Raw genomic sequence first — 15563 nt, forward strand, 5'->3', positions numbered from 1 at the left:
TTTTTTTTTTGAAAACTGTAAATAATGACCAAATGGCAAAAATAATAATTAGTTGTTGTAGTGTTCATTTTAAAAGGTTTTATTTAAGCTTTTTAAGACAGCCAGGATTTTGTCTGTTCATACACACAGTCAGAAAAACTTCTAAATTTAAACATATTCAGGTATGAAAACATTGAAAAATCACTGATTTGTGCGTACACACTGTCAGTAAGTAAAGCCAATGAGATGACCACAATAGTTATTGTTGCTGAAGAACAGGATTTAGATACACCACGGGTAAATATCAGAGCTCACCTGTGAGATGACGTCATGGAGGAATTCCCTCTAACTTTGAGCAACAGCAAAGTGAAGGATATCATCATCATCAGAGCTCATAATTTTTCTGGTTATAGAGCCTCCTTCCACCTTGTTACATTTCTATTTCTATTTACTTAATTACCAAAAAAAAAGAGAAAAGGGTAAAAGATTAATTTATAGCTAATATTGTTATTTTGAGTTCTTTTGGCCTCCATAATCGGACTGTGGAACGTGTACTATGAGAACACCTTCAGTGAACCGTTTCCTGTTAAGTTTGGGGTTTTTTCAATCTGGTTTTTCTTGTTTTTCTCGTGCAGAACGAAGTCATCCAGGCTCTGCCCAAACTTATCAAACTGAACCCGATTGTAGTGAAGGAGGTCTTTAACAGGCTGCTGGGGACTCAGCACAGTAAGAGCCCTTCATCACTTTTCTGTCTCGTCTACCTCCTGTGGTGGACTGAGATTTGACTTTTTTGTGTTTTGCAGGTGAAGGGAGTTCCTCCGTGTCCCCGCTCACTCCAGGCGACCTCCTCATCGCCTTGCACAACATAGACTCAATCAAATGTGACATGAAGTCCATCATAAAAGGTCAGTGAGTCCTCAAACATGACGTGTCGGTCGTGGACAAACAAACTGTTGTCAGCGTTTAATCTTCAGCATCTGCCCGACAGCTACCAACCTCTGCTTCGCCGAGAAGAATGTGTACACATCTGAAGTTTTGGCGGTGGTGATGCAGCAGCTGATGGAGCAGAACCCCCTCCCCATGCTGCTCATGCGCACTGTCATCCAGTCTCTCACCATGTACCCCCGACTGGGCGGCTTTGTGATGAACATCCTCTCCCGCCTCATCGTCAAGCAGGTCAGCAACACTTTGATCTTGCAGGAAACCAGAGAAGATCATCTGCTGAAGCTAATCTTCTTCCTATTATTTCGCCCTGCAGGTGTGGAAGTATCCAAAGGTGTGGGAGGGATTCGTGAAGTGCTGCCAGAGGACAAAGCCGCAGTCGTTCAGCGTGCTCTTACAGCTGCCGCCCGCTCAGCTCACGAGCGTGTTCGAGCGCTGCCCGGAGATGAGGGCGCCTCTTCTGCAGCACGTCCACTCCTTCACGCCTCACCAGGTGACAGCTGCTTCCACATTTACACACCTCTGAACATTTTACTTCACCCTGAACTTCCATTTCAACCCACTTTCTTTTTTTTCTCTCTGTGTACATAGCAAGCGCACATCCCCGGGTCCATCATGGCGGTCCTGGAAGCAAATAAAAAACCAGAGCCGAAGCCTGCAGAGCCGGTCGTAGAGACAGATGTAACAGATCAAGAGCTACAGGTGATTTTTGAATGTCTTGAATTAGGGCAGTTTATAAACATATTGGCCATCGCCAATCTGTAAAAATTACATTTCCATCCAGCACTGCTTCTTTATTTCTGGTCAGCTAGCTTTTACCTCTTGGCTCCATTATCTCAATAATGCAATTAACGTGACATCTTCCTACAGATGGAAGCAGCTCCAGCTCCTTCAGTTGTAGAAGAGGCACCAAAAGAGCCAGAAACAACAGTCCAGCTGGAGCCCGTCACTCAGAAAGATGAAGAAGAGCCGATGGAGCAAGAAGAGTCTGAACCAGCAATACAGGAAGAGACACTTAATATCTCACAGGTAAAAAGGAAACTACGACAAGTTAAAGGCTTTAAAAGCGGCTTCAGCACCAGAGTTAATTTAGATTGCAGATAATACAAAAGGTCGGATGTTTGAGGTTTTAAAGTAAATATAAACTGCTGTGAATTGAGGATTTATTTTTATTGTAGTGCATAACTGAATTCAAGTTTGGTTAAAACTGAATGTAAGAAAGCAAAATTTTATTTAAGAGCACAAAGGAAACCTTGTTGCTTGCTTCCAAAAAACAAGCAACAATGAAAAACATCTAAAATAAAAGGAGTGCTAATAAAAAAAATAAAGATCAACAAAAGTCCTGAAAAATAAAATAAAACATGCATATAAAACATAAAATTCATTAAAAAAAAGCAAAAATCTGGTAAAATAATAACTAGAACAGGAAGTAGACCACTGAAAAGGCTAAACAGGAATACCAGCTGTAACTTACTTACAACTCCAGCTCTGGAAAGTCATAAAATTTAGCTCAAATAACCAGGAGTTCTAAAAGTTTGAACGTAGAAAGTTAATATCATCCTGTATATATTCTGAAAGTGTGTCAGCAGAGCTTAAATAATCAAGTTACAGTGAAGTATACAGTTGAGTATCATCGGGATAGTTTCAGTAACACACTTCTTTTAAGTTAAACTGTAGTGGTCCTACAGTTGAACCCTGTGGAATACCACATTTCCATGAGCTAAAATTTGGAAAATGAAAAGCTAAAATCACAGCATTAGCTAAGATAAAATCCAATCCAGTGCTAATCCAGAAAAAGACACTCTGGCACTGTCACAATTTAATCTCATGTCTTTAATAACTGACGGTGATGTTTCTTTGCTGTGGCTGGATTCTTAGGGCCCTGCATGCCATTCATAGGTAGTCGTTTAATGCTTTTGATTTTCTCCAGGTGGAGTCGGAGGCTGAGACCCTCCAACTCCAGGTGGAGTTGGAGGCTGAGACCCCGGTACCTGAACCAGAACCAGTAGAGGAGCCAATGGAGGAATCTCAGCCCGAACCTTCAGAGGAGCCAGAGCCCGAAAAAGACACTGAAGCTGATGACGTCACAAAGGAGGCCGGAAACACCAGCGAGGATGTAGAATAAGGATGCACTCAGTTTTCAGGATTTATGTTTTGTATTTTGTATTTGTAGGAAGAATATCAGCTCATTTTGTGTATGAAAGCATTCCACGTCATAATAAGTTGGTAAATAAATCAGCACACTGGTTTAACGTAAGTTTTGACGCCGTTCAATTACTGATCAATGTCATAAATCTGTAGTGCACCTCCCACAGTCCAAAGACATCCATTTGAGGGTTAATTGGCTGTAGGTGTATGTACATCCTCTCTATACACTTCCACTCCAGCTCAAACACATTAAAGGTACTTTCAGTAACCACTTTCTGCAAAATGTAGCTAAAAATTCATTGTTTACCAGTTTGTTTGCTTTTAAAAAAATACATTTAGCTGTTGAATTTTCTCTTTTAGCCTTTATTATGTTTCCTTATGAGGTCTTTTAAATACATGTGTGATTAAATATTGTGGGACCTTTGGGGGAGAATTGAGGAAACATCAACATCTAACATCCACATCTTGATCTCTAAAGAGCTGCATTGGGTGTTTCGATTTAAATAACTGCTGTAGGTAGTGGTTTTGTGGCATAATAAAATCTCTAGAGATCTCTCAGTGTGGGCAGCTGTGCGAAGATGCTTCCAGGCGAAAGCAGAGCTGATGTTTGGATATGCTTTGAAGGTAAAGGATTGAACCACTGCAGTAAATCTAATTGACCACTAGATGGAGACAAATACACAAGTTCTTTATCTGGGTTTGGATAAAAAATTTAATAAAAAATTTCTCACTGGATCTCTGATACAAAAGCATAATGAACTCAGTAGATGTTGAAGTTTATCTCAGCTTAAAACATAAACATTTTACAGACTTGTGATTAACAGGTATTTATATAATGAGCATGTCCTGATTAATCCTCATTTCTGACTCCAGTCATGATCATAATTTAACTGGACTGAATGTTTGATTTAACTCATCAGGAACATGTTTTCGGAAGCCAAAAACCAAAGGGAGACGTGGCTGTCTTCTCATAGACTTCTACAGGATCAGAAGTCTTACAGCGTCTGACGAGTCGCTGCCCCCTGCAGGCCATTAGAGAAAATGTAGCTGGCTTCTCTTTCATGTCTGAGTTTTAAGGTGTAATAAACAGTTGGCTTCATTCTCCTCTGTCCTTTTTGATGTGGTCATCCATGCTGTGAAGATCCTCACACTCCCTGCTTAGAACTCCTCTGTACACCTCGAATCGATGGTTCAGATCTTTCTGAGTGTGGATTTTGAACTTTGACCCTAACGCCCCGTCAGCTGAAGTGACTCCGTAGAAAACCCTACCGATCCGAGAGTGAACGAGGGCCATGGCACACATCACACAAGGTTCCCTCGTCACATAAAGGTCGTACCCGGTGCAAATGTACGGCTGAGTGCCGTTCTCTATCTGGGCCTCCGTTTGAACTGAGCTCGCTGAAGTAAACCTGCAGGCGGGGTAACTGTCAAAACCATAGAACCCACCGCCCTGACTCCGAGCTACAAGGTCGATGACGACCATGACAGCGTGATGAAGAGGGTGCTTGCGTCTGCAGTCGTGGCCGACTGCAATGATCCTCTCCGTCTTTGGGTCGACCACCACAGCCCCGATGGCCTCCATCCCCGCCACGCCTCCTTCTCTGGCTGCAGTCACAGCGGACGCCATGTAGGCGTGTATCCTTTCCTTCTGATGGTGGCTGAAGAGCTCTCCTCTCAGGGCGACTGTCACCTGCTTGTCCTCGTGAAAGGACGTGGGCCAGTGTTGGCTCGCTAACTCAAACTGGGGTCGGGTCAAAGGGGCACGAGCGGGAACCTTAACCACAAAAGGCTCGCCCAACCCGTTGCAATTTATTCCACCTGAGGGCAGCAGAGAGTCAATGCTAACCACCTGCATTTCTGGCACATCACTGACGAGGCACACGAGGACTTCCAGGGGGTGGGGTCTCTCCCTGCACGGCCGCACCCTCTTGACGTGCTGAAGGCTGCTCAGCGGACAGAGGCTGTTCAATTCCCTGACGAGCCGAGATGTCTCCTTCTTGTCGAGGATGGGCGCAGCGTACACCTCCACCAGCTCGACATCCTGCGACTGCTCATCTGACAGGACTGGAAGGGCGACCCAGGAGTCGACATCACACGGCGAGCCTTTCCAGCGCTTCATCGGCGGCTCTGATTTCCCGGTATCGTCCTGTCAGCACATGACAAAACCTTCAGTTACTCATCAAACCTGGCTTCCAGCAGGGACGGAAATCATGTCTCCCAGAAATCATGTTTGCAGGGTTTCCCTCCAACCTTCAATGTTTTAACCTTCTCAGTGTGGTGGGAGTGAAGATAGAGATATTGACATTTTTCCCCATAAATCAAGCCATGTTTATTAAAAAAAACTGCAAATCTTTATTTAATAAATAATTAAAATGAAGATTATTATTATTGATTCAAAACCATCCTCCCAAGTTGAGCTTATGACAAATATAAATAACAGGGAAGTTGCACATTAAAGTAAATATGTAAACACTGCCCCCCGGTGGACAACCTACATATGACATCATCTCCATTATGTAGTTTCTAACTAGGAAACACACCTGTATGCACGTGACAAATTAAAGGTACCGTGAGGGGTTTTGTATTTCTCTTATCTCTCGTTGATCAACAATAAAACATAAAAACTCAAACTGACGTTCATTCACGTTTCTTCATTTAATCAAAACTGTGTTTTTATGGATTCAAACCACCTCGAGTATCTCTGGGTCCACGTTACTCTGATCACCAAAATGTTTCACTCTTTCTGTTTAACTCCCTTTGCGTGGTGGCGTAATAGCCAAAACTTGAAGTCATGCTTTTATGATCAAGTGTTTCACACTGTTGTGGAGGAACTTTGACCCACCCTTTCTTTACAGCGTTGGCTTCAGTTCTCTGGTGTTTGCAGACATTCATTTATGCACAGACCTCTGACACTGCTCACATGCAGCTTTGCTAACCTAAGCCGTGCTGCCATGTTCCTTTTAGAGAGAAAAGGCTTTCTCCAGGTAACCCTTCCAAACAAAGCATATTTCTTCAGCCTTGAACTTTAACCTTTAGCTGCCTGAAGCCGGTTGGGTCCGACATGGAGCTCTTGGATTTTTTTTTCTCCAAGTATTTCTCAGTCTGACCTTGGAGTGAATGTGTTGGGGTATCTACTCCTGGGAAGAGTGTTGGATTGTGTTAACACACCTGAATGCTCCAGACTATAGTTATTCCGAATTCGTGTGGAAGCGATGAGGACATACTGAGTTTTCACAGCACTGTTTCTTCACTTTGGTTCAGTTTTTGTTAAATAATGAGAGTGTAATGTGTCATGTTTTGTTGCTCATCTATTTAAATCATTTTAAGACCTGCTGACACGTAAAACCACAGGAATGGCCGTGCATGTTTAATCGCTCTGTCCACTACTTCTAATGGAAGTTTTGCATGACCTGTGTGACTTTAAAGTTCAGCTCTTTGAGTATCCGGCCTCTGCTGGACTTTTAAACTGTGTCTCACGCCCATGCTGGCAGCACATGGCGGTGCGTCACTTTACTAAGACAGACTAACAGACTGGTGGATGTGTTTGTAAGCAAACCCACGGCGCACACACCGCTTATGGTCGTATTTATTTTCATCTGTCACATAAACAAACATCTGATGAACTCCAAATAAATTATTCCAGGTGTGAAAGTGCATCAGATTACTTGATTATAAAACATAAAACTTAAAGACTCAGTGGTGATCAGTTCTGGTCGTTTTACACACAGATGCTAAAATCCTTTTAATATTCACTCGGTGAATCCATCTGAACTAAAACTCCATCACTGTGCTGTAGTGTCAGCTCTATCGCTCTTCATCGCTTTCCCAGCACCAGCTTCGTCTTGATGACCTTGGGCACGTGCCGTATGGTCAGAGACACCCTGGTGCCTCGGTTCAGCTCCTCACCCGGTTGTGCCCCGGCGGCAGACAGGTTCACCACCTTCTCGGTCAGCGTGTCCTGCTCGCGCCCCTGGATACCGTGAAGGAGGCGCTGGTACATTTCATCCTGCAGGATGAGAAGGCTTCGTGGCCTTACCAGAAGCGAGAACAGGAAGCGGCTCTCCGCTGTCTGCGGTGCGGCACCCTCAGTGCTGCTGAGCGGTGTATAGAAGTCCAGCAGGGTGTGAGAGCCCAGGCTGATGGTGGTGACGGTGGGGTGGTACAGCGGCCCATCCTCGTGGGGCATGATCCCCTCTCCTGGTTTATACTCATTCACCAGCACGTGATTGGCCGTTTTCCCACTGAACGCGCCCAGAGACGAAATCTTCTCACAGTACGTCTGGAGCCAATCGGGAAGCCGCTCTCCCAGCATGCCTTTGGGGTGTGGTAACCCTCCCCAGTTCTGGAGCCTCCGGCCCGACAACTGAGTCCACTTAGTCTTTGGAGACCTGTAGACCTGCTGGAGGAGGTACGACTCCTCGTCCTCAGATATGAAATCTGGAACACAATACGCTGTGGGCGGAGCTTCGCTTACGACAAACTGCTTCAACTCCTCCAAAATACATGCTGGGCGCTCCATGCCTCCTTAAGAAAGTTAACATGAAACTCATTAAAACCCAGAAAAAATAAATAAAAATAATAAAGCAGTCTTTCTGTGGTTCACTAATATTTATATTAAATTAAACTAAAAAAAAAAAACTAAGTTTATTAAAATGAATTAAATAAATTTATTTTATTTTAAAAAGGTACATTTTCAGTTATTTTTATACTAAATTAATAAGAAGTAATGAATACTCTCTGCTGCGTTCCCATGTTTTTTCTCTAAAATTACAATTGAGATTTATTTCCCCTTAGACTTAAACTTACTTTAAAATTCAGATTTTTATTCATAAAATGAATGAAATTAAAGTTGTAAACTTGTGAATTTTAATCTCTGAATTTCTGTCCATAGAGTTAGAAAAGCCTTTTTTTTTTAGATCCGATGAATTTTCCTCTCTGTGTCCACAGCCCATCATACACGGAGCTTCACTCAGACTGAATGATCATTAAAACCTCTCACTCACTCAACAGCAGGCTCTGCCTTTTGTTTGTTCTGCAGTTAAAAACAGAAAAATTCGAGAAAAACAAGAAAAAGAAACACGACGCTGCCTTTAAAGTCGCGGGTCACGCGAGCTCCAGTGTCGTAAAAACTTTTTTCTCGACATCCAAATCCGATGATTTTTGGTCAGCAAAAACCAACAACACCAAGCTTTAAAGTTAGTGTGCGTGTGTGTGTAATTGCTCGTTAAATTAAGTGCTAAAACGGCGCTGTGTGCGTTTATGACTCCGTGAAAGAAAGATAGATAAATAATAGTTTTATTTAAGTCAAATAAATTCTTATGAATATTGTGCCTTTGTAAAAGAATTCCTACCTTTCACATTAATATCGGTTACATTTTTTATTTCTTGAATTATTTACCGCAAGACAGAAATCCGACATTTTGTGTGGCCCCAAAGGCAACGCAAAGGCAAGTTTACTGTACGGAAACGGGCGATTTTAAAAAGAATTCCGGGTTTAGAGGCTACTCGATACCTGCAGGAACTCTAAAAACGGCACACTGCGACGGAGAGCATGCAGAAGAACCTGATTTACCTGGTTAGACATAAATAATCTGATGAAAATTCCGTTTCTTCAGGTAAAATCCCAACAGCCCGACGCCATCCGCAATAACGCGTTTGTGCACCGAAATAAAATGTCCGGAAGAGAAAGAAGCGTCGACTTTTTGGACCTGTGCCTTATTTTTTCGAAATACGTTTTCTATTATTGAGTTTATAGAAATGTTTTAAGTAGTATTAATGCCAAATTTGTTGATTCGCCTTTTTGTTGTCAGTTTTGTGTTTTTAATCACAGAGTTTGGGGTAGTCGGAATTATTTACATGTAGCACAGCGAGACGAAGCAGGACAGAAACTTGTGTTAACCCACGTTTTTCTGGACAGATACAGTTGTTTATCATGCTTAGTGAAATCTAAGAACTTATTCATGGCTTACCATTATATTAGTTTAAAGTCTGGAGGAACTGCTGTGAAGTCACCCTGAGGTTTTACCTGCCTGTCCTCACAGGTGTGACTAGTTCGGGAAGATGTTCCGCAGTAAAGTGAAGGCTCTGAGGCTGCTGCAGCTCGGATACACACTCCGTCACACTGCTTCCTGCTCTAGGCTGGTTCTGGGCATCGAGACCAGCTGTGATGACACGGGAGCGGCTGTGCTGGATGAGACTGGCGCCATACTGGGAGAGTCTCTGCATTCACAGAAGGAGGTGCATCTCAGGTAGGTGTCAGAGGTCAAGGTCACTGCTTGTTAGGGGCTGTAAAAAACTGGCAGCGATCGTCATAGATAAACAGAGTAACCTGACATGCTCTCAAACCTGCAGGACTGGAGGCATCATCCCTACCGTAGCCCAGCAGCTCCACAGGGAGAACATTGAGCGTGTGGTCCAGGAGGCTTTGGAGAGGAGTGGCGTGGCCCCAAGCCAGTTGGCCGCCATCGCCACCACAGTGAAGCCCGGGCTGGCCCTGAGCTTGGGTGTCGGGCTTGAGTTCACTCGGCAGTTGGTGAGGCGGCATGACAAGCCATTCATCCCCATCCACCACATGGAGGCCCACGCCCTGACTGTGAGGATGCTCCAGCCCGTCAGCTTCCCCTTCCTGGTGCTGCTCGTGTCCGGAGGCCACTCACTCCTCGCTGTGGCCCGGGGAGTTGAAGACTTCCTGCTTTTGGGTCACGCTCTGGATGAAGCTCCCGGAGATACTCTAGATAAAGTGAGACCGTAATGACATACAAAACTAATTTACATGTTTAGGACAGACTAGAATCCCGTTATTTGTAAGGGCCTGTGGTCACTTTGTTAAGAAGTCCCAAATTTGAGACTAAAAACAGCGTTCATACACAACCCCTGATGTTCCAGGTGTGTCAGTGCAGCGCAGAGGGTGGTATTGACATGTTAGTCCAGGGTGGCAGGAAGTGAAGATGTGTGTCATGACCTTTACAAGCATTTCATCAGAGCGGGGCTGAGAGCTACAGGTCTGAGGTCATTAACCCGGCCTTTGTAAAGTTATCAAGGTGTCGTCCACATGATGAATTAGTTTTGTGACATTGCCACACACACCTGTGGGGACCAGTTGGCATGGTGACTGCAGACTGAGAAGTGTTAGAGACCCTGCTGTCTGACAGACTCAGATACAGGGAGACAGATTAGGATTTGGGATCCTGGAGAAGGAAGTCCACAAAATCAAAAGCACAAGAAGTTGAGAAAATCTTTCACTTCCAAAAAACAAAATCCTGATTTTTCATGTCCGTAGTGTGTTTTACATAAAAGTGATCCAGGATAGGGACCACTGGGGAGGCTGGGCTCAGGAAGGATCAATGAGAGAACCTTGAGTCCTTTCACAATAAGAGCAATACTGAAAATCAGACGAAAAATTTTTTTTCAGTCTTCATATATAACCATTGGGGTTATCTTTACCTCCCCAATGGTTATTCATATTCCATTAAATGATAGCTTTTTGTAATTTTACACATTTACTTCTTACAATTTAAGCTCAAAGAGACGTGCTGACAGATTTCTCAAGATATTTCATTGATTAAACGTGTAGTTACATTTCTGTATACTTCAGCAAGAGGTGTTTCACTGGTCTAGCCCACATGAGATCAAAGCAAGAGAGTTGCTGGAAGTTTGAGAAACATCAACAGCCTCAGTTCTTTATGCAGATGAAACTTTTTGTGACCTACAGGTGGCGAGACGTTTGTCCCTCGTCAAACACCCGCAGTGCTCCTCGCTGAGCGGAGGCCAGGCCATAGAGCTGCTCGCTCAGGACGGCGATAGGACGAAGTTCTCTTTCAGGACACCAATGGGACAAACGCACGACTGCTGCTTTTCCTTTGCTGGACTCAGAAATCAGATTACGATGACGATAATGAAAAAAGAAGCAGAGGAAGGTACGAGCCCCGTTTCCCCCATAACGCCTGCAGCAGCGATTCACCTCTGACTTTTAGGCTCTCCTCCCCTCCCTCTGTAGGTGTGGAAGAGGGGACACTGCTGAAATGTGTGAATGATATTGCAGCTGCCGCTCAGCACACCGTCGCCGCCCACCTGGCGAAGCGCACACACCGCGCCATCCTGTTCTGCAAGGCAAACGGCCTGCTGCCGCCGAGCAGCCCCACCTTGGTGAGTTTGCTGGGATATCCCCACCCACCTGCAGCCAGTCAGAAGAAAATTGTCTCAAAGAAGGATTATTTTGAACTGTGAATCATGCAAAGCTGAAATCTTTAGAATGGTTTTAAAGCTTCCTGAGCTTAAAGTGCTTTCACCTTAACTTTTCTTTCTATAGTCACATTCACCTTTCAGTCACAGGATCATTACTTATTATACCTTACCTTATTTTGTCTCATGTTCACTGGTGGATGTTCATATTAAACAAGATCTAAATTTCTGGTAATGAGGTCGGTTTCTGTACAAACGATCCTCGGGAGCCAAAGATTTCTTCCATAGATTTAATAAACATGTCTCTGTTTGTGCTGCTTTCTTATAATGTGTTCACAGTGAAAAGAATATAAAGTAAAACTAGTCCTTTACTTTACATTGATTTACGTTTAGGTGCTTTCTGGGGGAGTTGCGAGCAACCAGTACATCCGAAAAGCTCTGACGATTGTCACGGAGATGACCGGTCTGCATCTGATCTGCCCTCCTGCAAAGTTCTGCACTGACAACGGAGTGATGATTGCATGGTGCATTTACTGTCCTGTCAGCCAATCGGATTTAATTTCCTTAGATTAGGATGAGAAAAACATTTTCCTTAATTTTTCATTTTTAAAACTAGGAACGGCGTGGAGCGGCTGAGAGAAGGAAAAGGGATCCTGGCTCCAGATGTTGACGTTTGCTACGAGCCAAGGTCAGTTTATTTATTCACGAGGTTTATTTTATTGTTCTTTTAAGTTTTCTTTCTAAAGTGTGTGTCGTCCCCGTCCCCCCGGTTAAATCGACACTGGCTCATTGATGCTGTGTTGCAGGGCCCCGCTGGGCGTTGACATCACAGCGGAGGTGAAGGCCGCCGCAATCAGGCTGCCACACTTAAAGATGAAGATCCCAAGCTGATGTCATTGTCATTGTGATTTCCCAAAGCAGTGTATAACAGTACTGTATCTAAAAAGGACATTATACAGATATTTATTAATAAATATTTTTTCTGAAACTGGTTTTGTTAAAAAAAAAAGTATTTCTTTTATTTATTAAATTTTTTTACTTTTAAATGTGTTCATATTTATTTATAAACATTTCAGTAGCTAGATGGATATTTTTTGTCCTATTGATTTATTAGTGAGTTGGTTTTTTATTTAGGATTTTGGCACTCTCAGTCCTCCATACTAAGGAGGCTGAATACAGATTTTCCTCCTCTTCGTTCATCTGTTCCCTCTGCATACACACAAACACAGATCTGACCACACCAAGACAAAAACACAGTTTTATTATCAGTTATGTTCACTTGTGTCACAGTTCATTCTTTTACACACAGATGTTTACAGACGTGGTTTCTGAGAGAAACACTGCTGATCCGGGCAGCTGTGAGGCCCGGAGGCAGCCGGGATCCTCTGAGCTGTTTGTTCTTGTGTTCATGTTAAAAGACTTTATCACATGGCTGATTGCAGGACGTTGTGCAATCCTTCGGTTTTGGCTGAAAGTTGAATCAAAGTTCAGAAAACTTGAAGGAAAAAAAACCTTTAAATGGCAAAATATATAGTGGTGTCTGCACATTTTCACAGGTGCTGCACATATTCTTACTTTCAGACTGAACTCGAGCTCGCTCAGCTTTACTTGTTGTCTGCTTCCTAAAGGAAAAATCTGCCCTAAAACAACATTTGGAGCTCAGCCTATCCTACAAAGCAGGTAACTTTAGGTTAAAGTTGGAGGTTTTCAGCAGTTCACTTCTACCATGAGTGCGCTGCCATGGTAACCTATGCTGCAGATATGAAATCACCACCTTCTGACCAATCAGTTCTCCTGGAAATCCGTCACCATTCCTAGAAGACCTCGGAGTGCAAACAGCAAAAGAGTCTCAAGTTTTTGTCTTTATCTGATGACCGTAAGTAAAAAATGGAAATTCTTGGAAGCAAATTTATTACTCGCCTTTCTGCCTGTTTGCTACAAACAATTCAGTCAACTTTATTGTTCTGAAAGCTTTAAGATAGTATGACAGGGCGGCTAAGCCATGCACACCTTAAAGGCTTGACCTTTTTGCCAGTTTGAATTTTTTTTTCTATTTATTCTTTACTTGCTCTTAGAACATTAAACAGTGCAGGCTGCAAATGTAAGAATAAGGCTGAGACTGTGGTACGTGCATCCAAACAACTTAATTTAAAGGAATAACTAAAGAATCTTCTGTCTTAATAGAACAGCTCTGAGTTTTCAGAATTTTACTACCATACGGCTCTTTTCTTCTCACACTCTGCTGCTGTCATGTTTCCATCGGCATTTGCTGCCAGTACACCTGTGCACGTTCACGAGTGGTCAAATCCTGGCTCTTTCATGTGAGCATACTCATACCTAGACTGATAAACCCCAGGATGACTTATCGAGACGATAGCCACCTAGCCTGATTAGGAAAAGATTGCTTCGTAGAAAAAGGCCCCAGAATTTTAATCCCATTTAGTGTTTCCATGTCACTACTGATTATTTGGGGGGCCTCGTTTACCCATTTTCCACCGGAAGCAGCCCTCAGATGTTTCCTCCTCAGCCCAAATTTCTGTTAGAAACCACAGACTGTATAGAAAATGGTCTGCAAGTGCCTTAAACCTGAATTTGTTTCAGCAGTCACCAGAGGGCGCTACCTGTGGTTTCACAAAGACAGGTCCTGTGAAATCATGGGCATGCTTCAGCTTTAACTTGTTTCTGGTGAAGAGCAGCCATTAGCCTTTTATAAATTTCAAAGACTATATTGGCAAATATGCAAAGAGCTCCAGGCTGATCACACTTGTGTGGGATTGTGCTGGTCCACCTGGTTTTTCAAGGACTGACCATTGATTATGGATCAGATTAAGATTTATGGGGTTTCCAAACCCTTGAGTCAACATTTTAAGCTGTAAAATGCACAGACTATCACCAAACTGAAGCTGATATTTCAGGATACTTTTACTGTGGTCAGTCCTTAAAAAAAGCAGATGGACCAGCAGTAGCAACGGCTCATTTCAGAGTAGCTAAGTCCATCTTTTACACGGTCTAGAAACACTGGAATGAAGGGTACTCACACCAGTGACGATGTGGGCTGGTTCTCAAAGGCAGAAATGGCTTCACGTCAGTGGGAAACAGGTAACAAGTCACTGGCCCATGATTTCCACCGCAAACATTTTCCAAATCATTACAACGACAAAATGGGTCAAAATAACCGCTAAAGAGGAAGAAACCCCCTCACGTGCTCGCTTCTGCAGGCCTGAATTTCACATGTTCAAAAGGCTTTGCGGGAAAAACAGGAAACTTCCAGATGAAGAAGAAGTGGTGAGTCTGTTTGACGGAAAGTGACTGAAAAAGTGTACACATCTAACAGTGGAAGTGTGTGTGTGTGTGTGTGTGTATTCCCTTTAGTTTCCTCTCTAAATAACACACAAACTAAAAAAAAAACAAGCAGTGCTAGAGCTCATCATGCTGATAAATGTTATACTCCTTCGCACTGATCGTGCCATCTCTGTCGCCGTCGTTCTTGTAGAAGATATCGTCTATAAGCTTCTCGTAGAAAGGGTCGTCGCGCGGCTTCCCCCCTTTTTCATACTCCAGCTTCAAATATTCTTTCACCTGGAAACAGAGAAACACCTCAGAGTAAACTCTGAATTTTAATAACGCCGCCCTCACGCTGTGCCTGACAGGAAACGTATCACATATATATATGTTATAGAAACCTCAGCAGCTGGTTCTCCTGTTTTCTTTCAGTATTACCCATCCAGACAACATGCGTGCTAGAAGCTTCTTGGTACTGCAGTTAATAATTTAAAGATAAACTAGAGATAATGAGCATAATATGCAACCTTTATTCTTTATGAGGCGACTATATGTGAAGGAGTGGAAATATGCACTATGATAAACATGCAAGGTACATAATCTCAGGTAGGGCTGGTGAAAACAGGTTAATGTGTTACTGCACTGGCAGGATTATTAGTCAGATTATCAGGTTTGGGATAATTTAAATTTAAACCACGAGATCAGCCTCTGCAGAAGTAAAGACGCGGGTTTATTTTAAGAAAACCATCACTTTCTGTTCCAGAATCACATGACAGGAACAAGATTGTGTTTGTGAGTTTGCATGAAACTGGAGACTGCAGGAGATTAGCCGATTCTAACGTAAAGGGACATTTCGCCACAGAATCACATATTTTTACGCTGGACTGTAGATTTATGGCTCTGCATAGACTGTCCTGGTGTGAGAACTCAACTGGCTGCACTCACCAGCCACTTCATTAGGTACAGTTGCATGTAGGCATGTACACATGGGGAAGAAAGGTGATTTCAGTGACTTTTAATGTGGTATGAAT

At 43.2% G+C, this 15563-nt stretch overlaps 5 protein-coding genes across 9 annotated transcripts in view; 2 read left to right on the plus strand and 3 right to left on the minus strand.

Moving 5' to 3' along the window:
- Positions 1 to 3178, plus strand: part of sympk (symplekin) — a 12267-nt gene extending 9089 nt beyond the window's left edge. The window contains exons 21-27 of the mRNA XM_005736811.1: positions 615 to 705; positions 783 to 884; positions 968 to 1155; positions 1238 to 1414; positions 1513 to 1623; positions 1792 to 1950; positions 2852 to 3178. Of these exons, the coding sequence (XP_005736868.1) occupies positions 615 to 705; positions 783 to 884; positions 968 to 1155; positions 1238 to 1414; positions 1513 to 1623; positions 1792 to 1950; positions 2852 to 3046 (1023 nt within the window). The 3' untranslated portion in view covers positions 3047 to 3178. The remainder of the gene's footprint in view (positions 1 to 614; positions 706 to 782; positions 885 to 967; positions 1156 to 1237; positions 1415 to 1512; positions 1624 to 1791; positions 1951 to 2851) is intronic.
- A 246-nt stretch (positions 3179 to 3424) lies between these two features.
- Positions 3425 to 8705, minus strand: adat3 (adenosine deaminase tRNA specific 3). Its single transcript, XM_005736813.2, has 2 exons — positions 8642 to 8705; positions 3425 to 5215 (listed from the first exon to the last, which is right to left on the minus strand). Exons 1-2 carry the CDS (start codon positions 8651 to 8653, stop codon positions 4166 to 4168), a joined length of 1062 nt encoding a protein of 353 aa, XP_005736870.1. The 5' UTR covers positions 8654 to 8705; the 3' UTR covers positions 3425 to 4165.
- Positions 6469 to 9158, minus strand: alkbh6 (alkB homolog 6). 4 transcript variants are annotated; one of them, XM_005736817.1, is made up of 2 exons: positions 9095 to 9158; positions 6469 to 7593 (listed from the first exon to the last, which is right to left on the minus strand). In XM_005736817.1, the coding sequence occupies exon 2, from the start codon at positions 7586 to 7588 to the stop codon at positions 6884 to 6886; it is 705 nt and encodes a 234-aa protein (XP_005736874.1). In that variant the 5' UTR covers positions 7589 to 7593; positions 9095 to 9158; the 3' UTR covers positions 6469 to 6883. The 4 variants fall into 4 exon arrangements, with proteins under 4 accessions (XP_005736874.1, XP_005736873.1, XP_005736871.1 ...); XM_005736816.2 differs by having other exon boundaries at positions 9039 to 9101; XM_005736814.2 differs by lacking the exon at positions 9095 to 9158 and adding an exon at positions 8642 to 8706.
- Positions 8120 to 12236, plus strand: osgepl1 (O-sialoglycoprotein endopeptidase-like 1). Of its 2 annotated transcripts, XM_005736812.1 has the most exons (8): positions 8120 to 8264; positions 9111 to 9317; positions 9421 to 9808; positions 10781 to 10985; positions 11066 to 11214; positions 11644 to 11774; positions 11867 to 11938; positions 12057 to 12236. In XM_005736812.1, exons 2-8 carry the CDS (start codon positions 9130 to 9132, stop codon positions 12139 to 12141), a joined length of 1218 nt encoding a protein of 405 aa, XP_005736869.1. In that variant the 5' UTR covers positions 8120 to 8264; positions 9111 to 9129; the 3' UTR covers positions 12142 to 12236. The 2 variants fall into 2 exon arrangements, with proteins under 2 accessions (XP_005736869.1, XP_013767239.1); XM_013911785.1 differs by lacking the exon at positions 8120 to 8264 and having other exon boundaries at positions 9095 to 9317.
- A 272-nt stretch (positions 12237 to 12508) lies between these two features.
- Positions 12509 to 15563, minus strand: part of fkbp7 (FKBP prolyl isomerase 7) — a 9256-nt gene continuing 6201 nt past the window's right edge. The window contains exon 5 of the mRNA XM_005736907.1: positions 12509 to 14829. Within this exon, the coding sequence (XP_005736964.1) occupies positions 14668 to 14829 (162 nt within the window). The 3' untranslated portion in view covers positions 12509 to 14667. The remainder of the gene's footprint in view (positions 14830 to 15563) is intronic.

This window comes from Pundamilia nyererei, unplaced genomic scaffold (genome assembly GCF_000239375.1).
Source record: "Pundamilia nyererei isolate P.nyererei 1_Seehausen unplaced genomic scaffold, PunNye1.0 scaffold00071, whole genome shotgun sequence".
NCBI lineage: Eukaryota > Metazoa > Chordata > Actinopteri > Cichliformes > Cichlidae > Pundamilia > Pundamilia nyererei.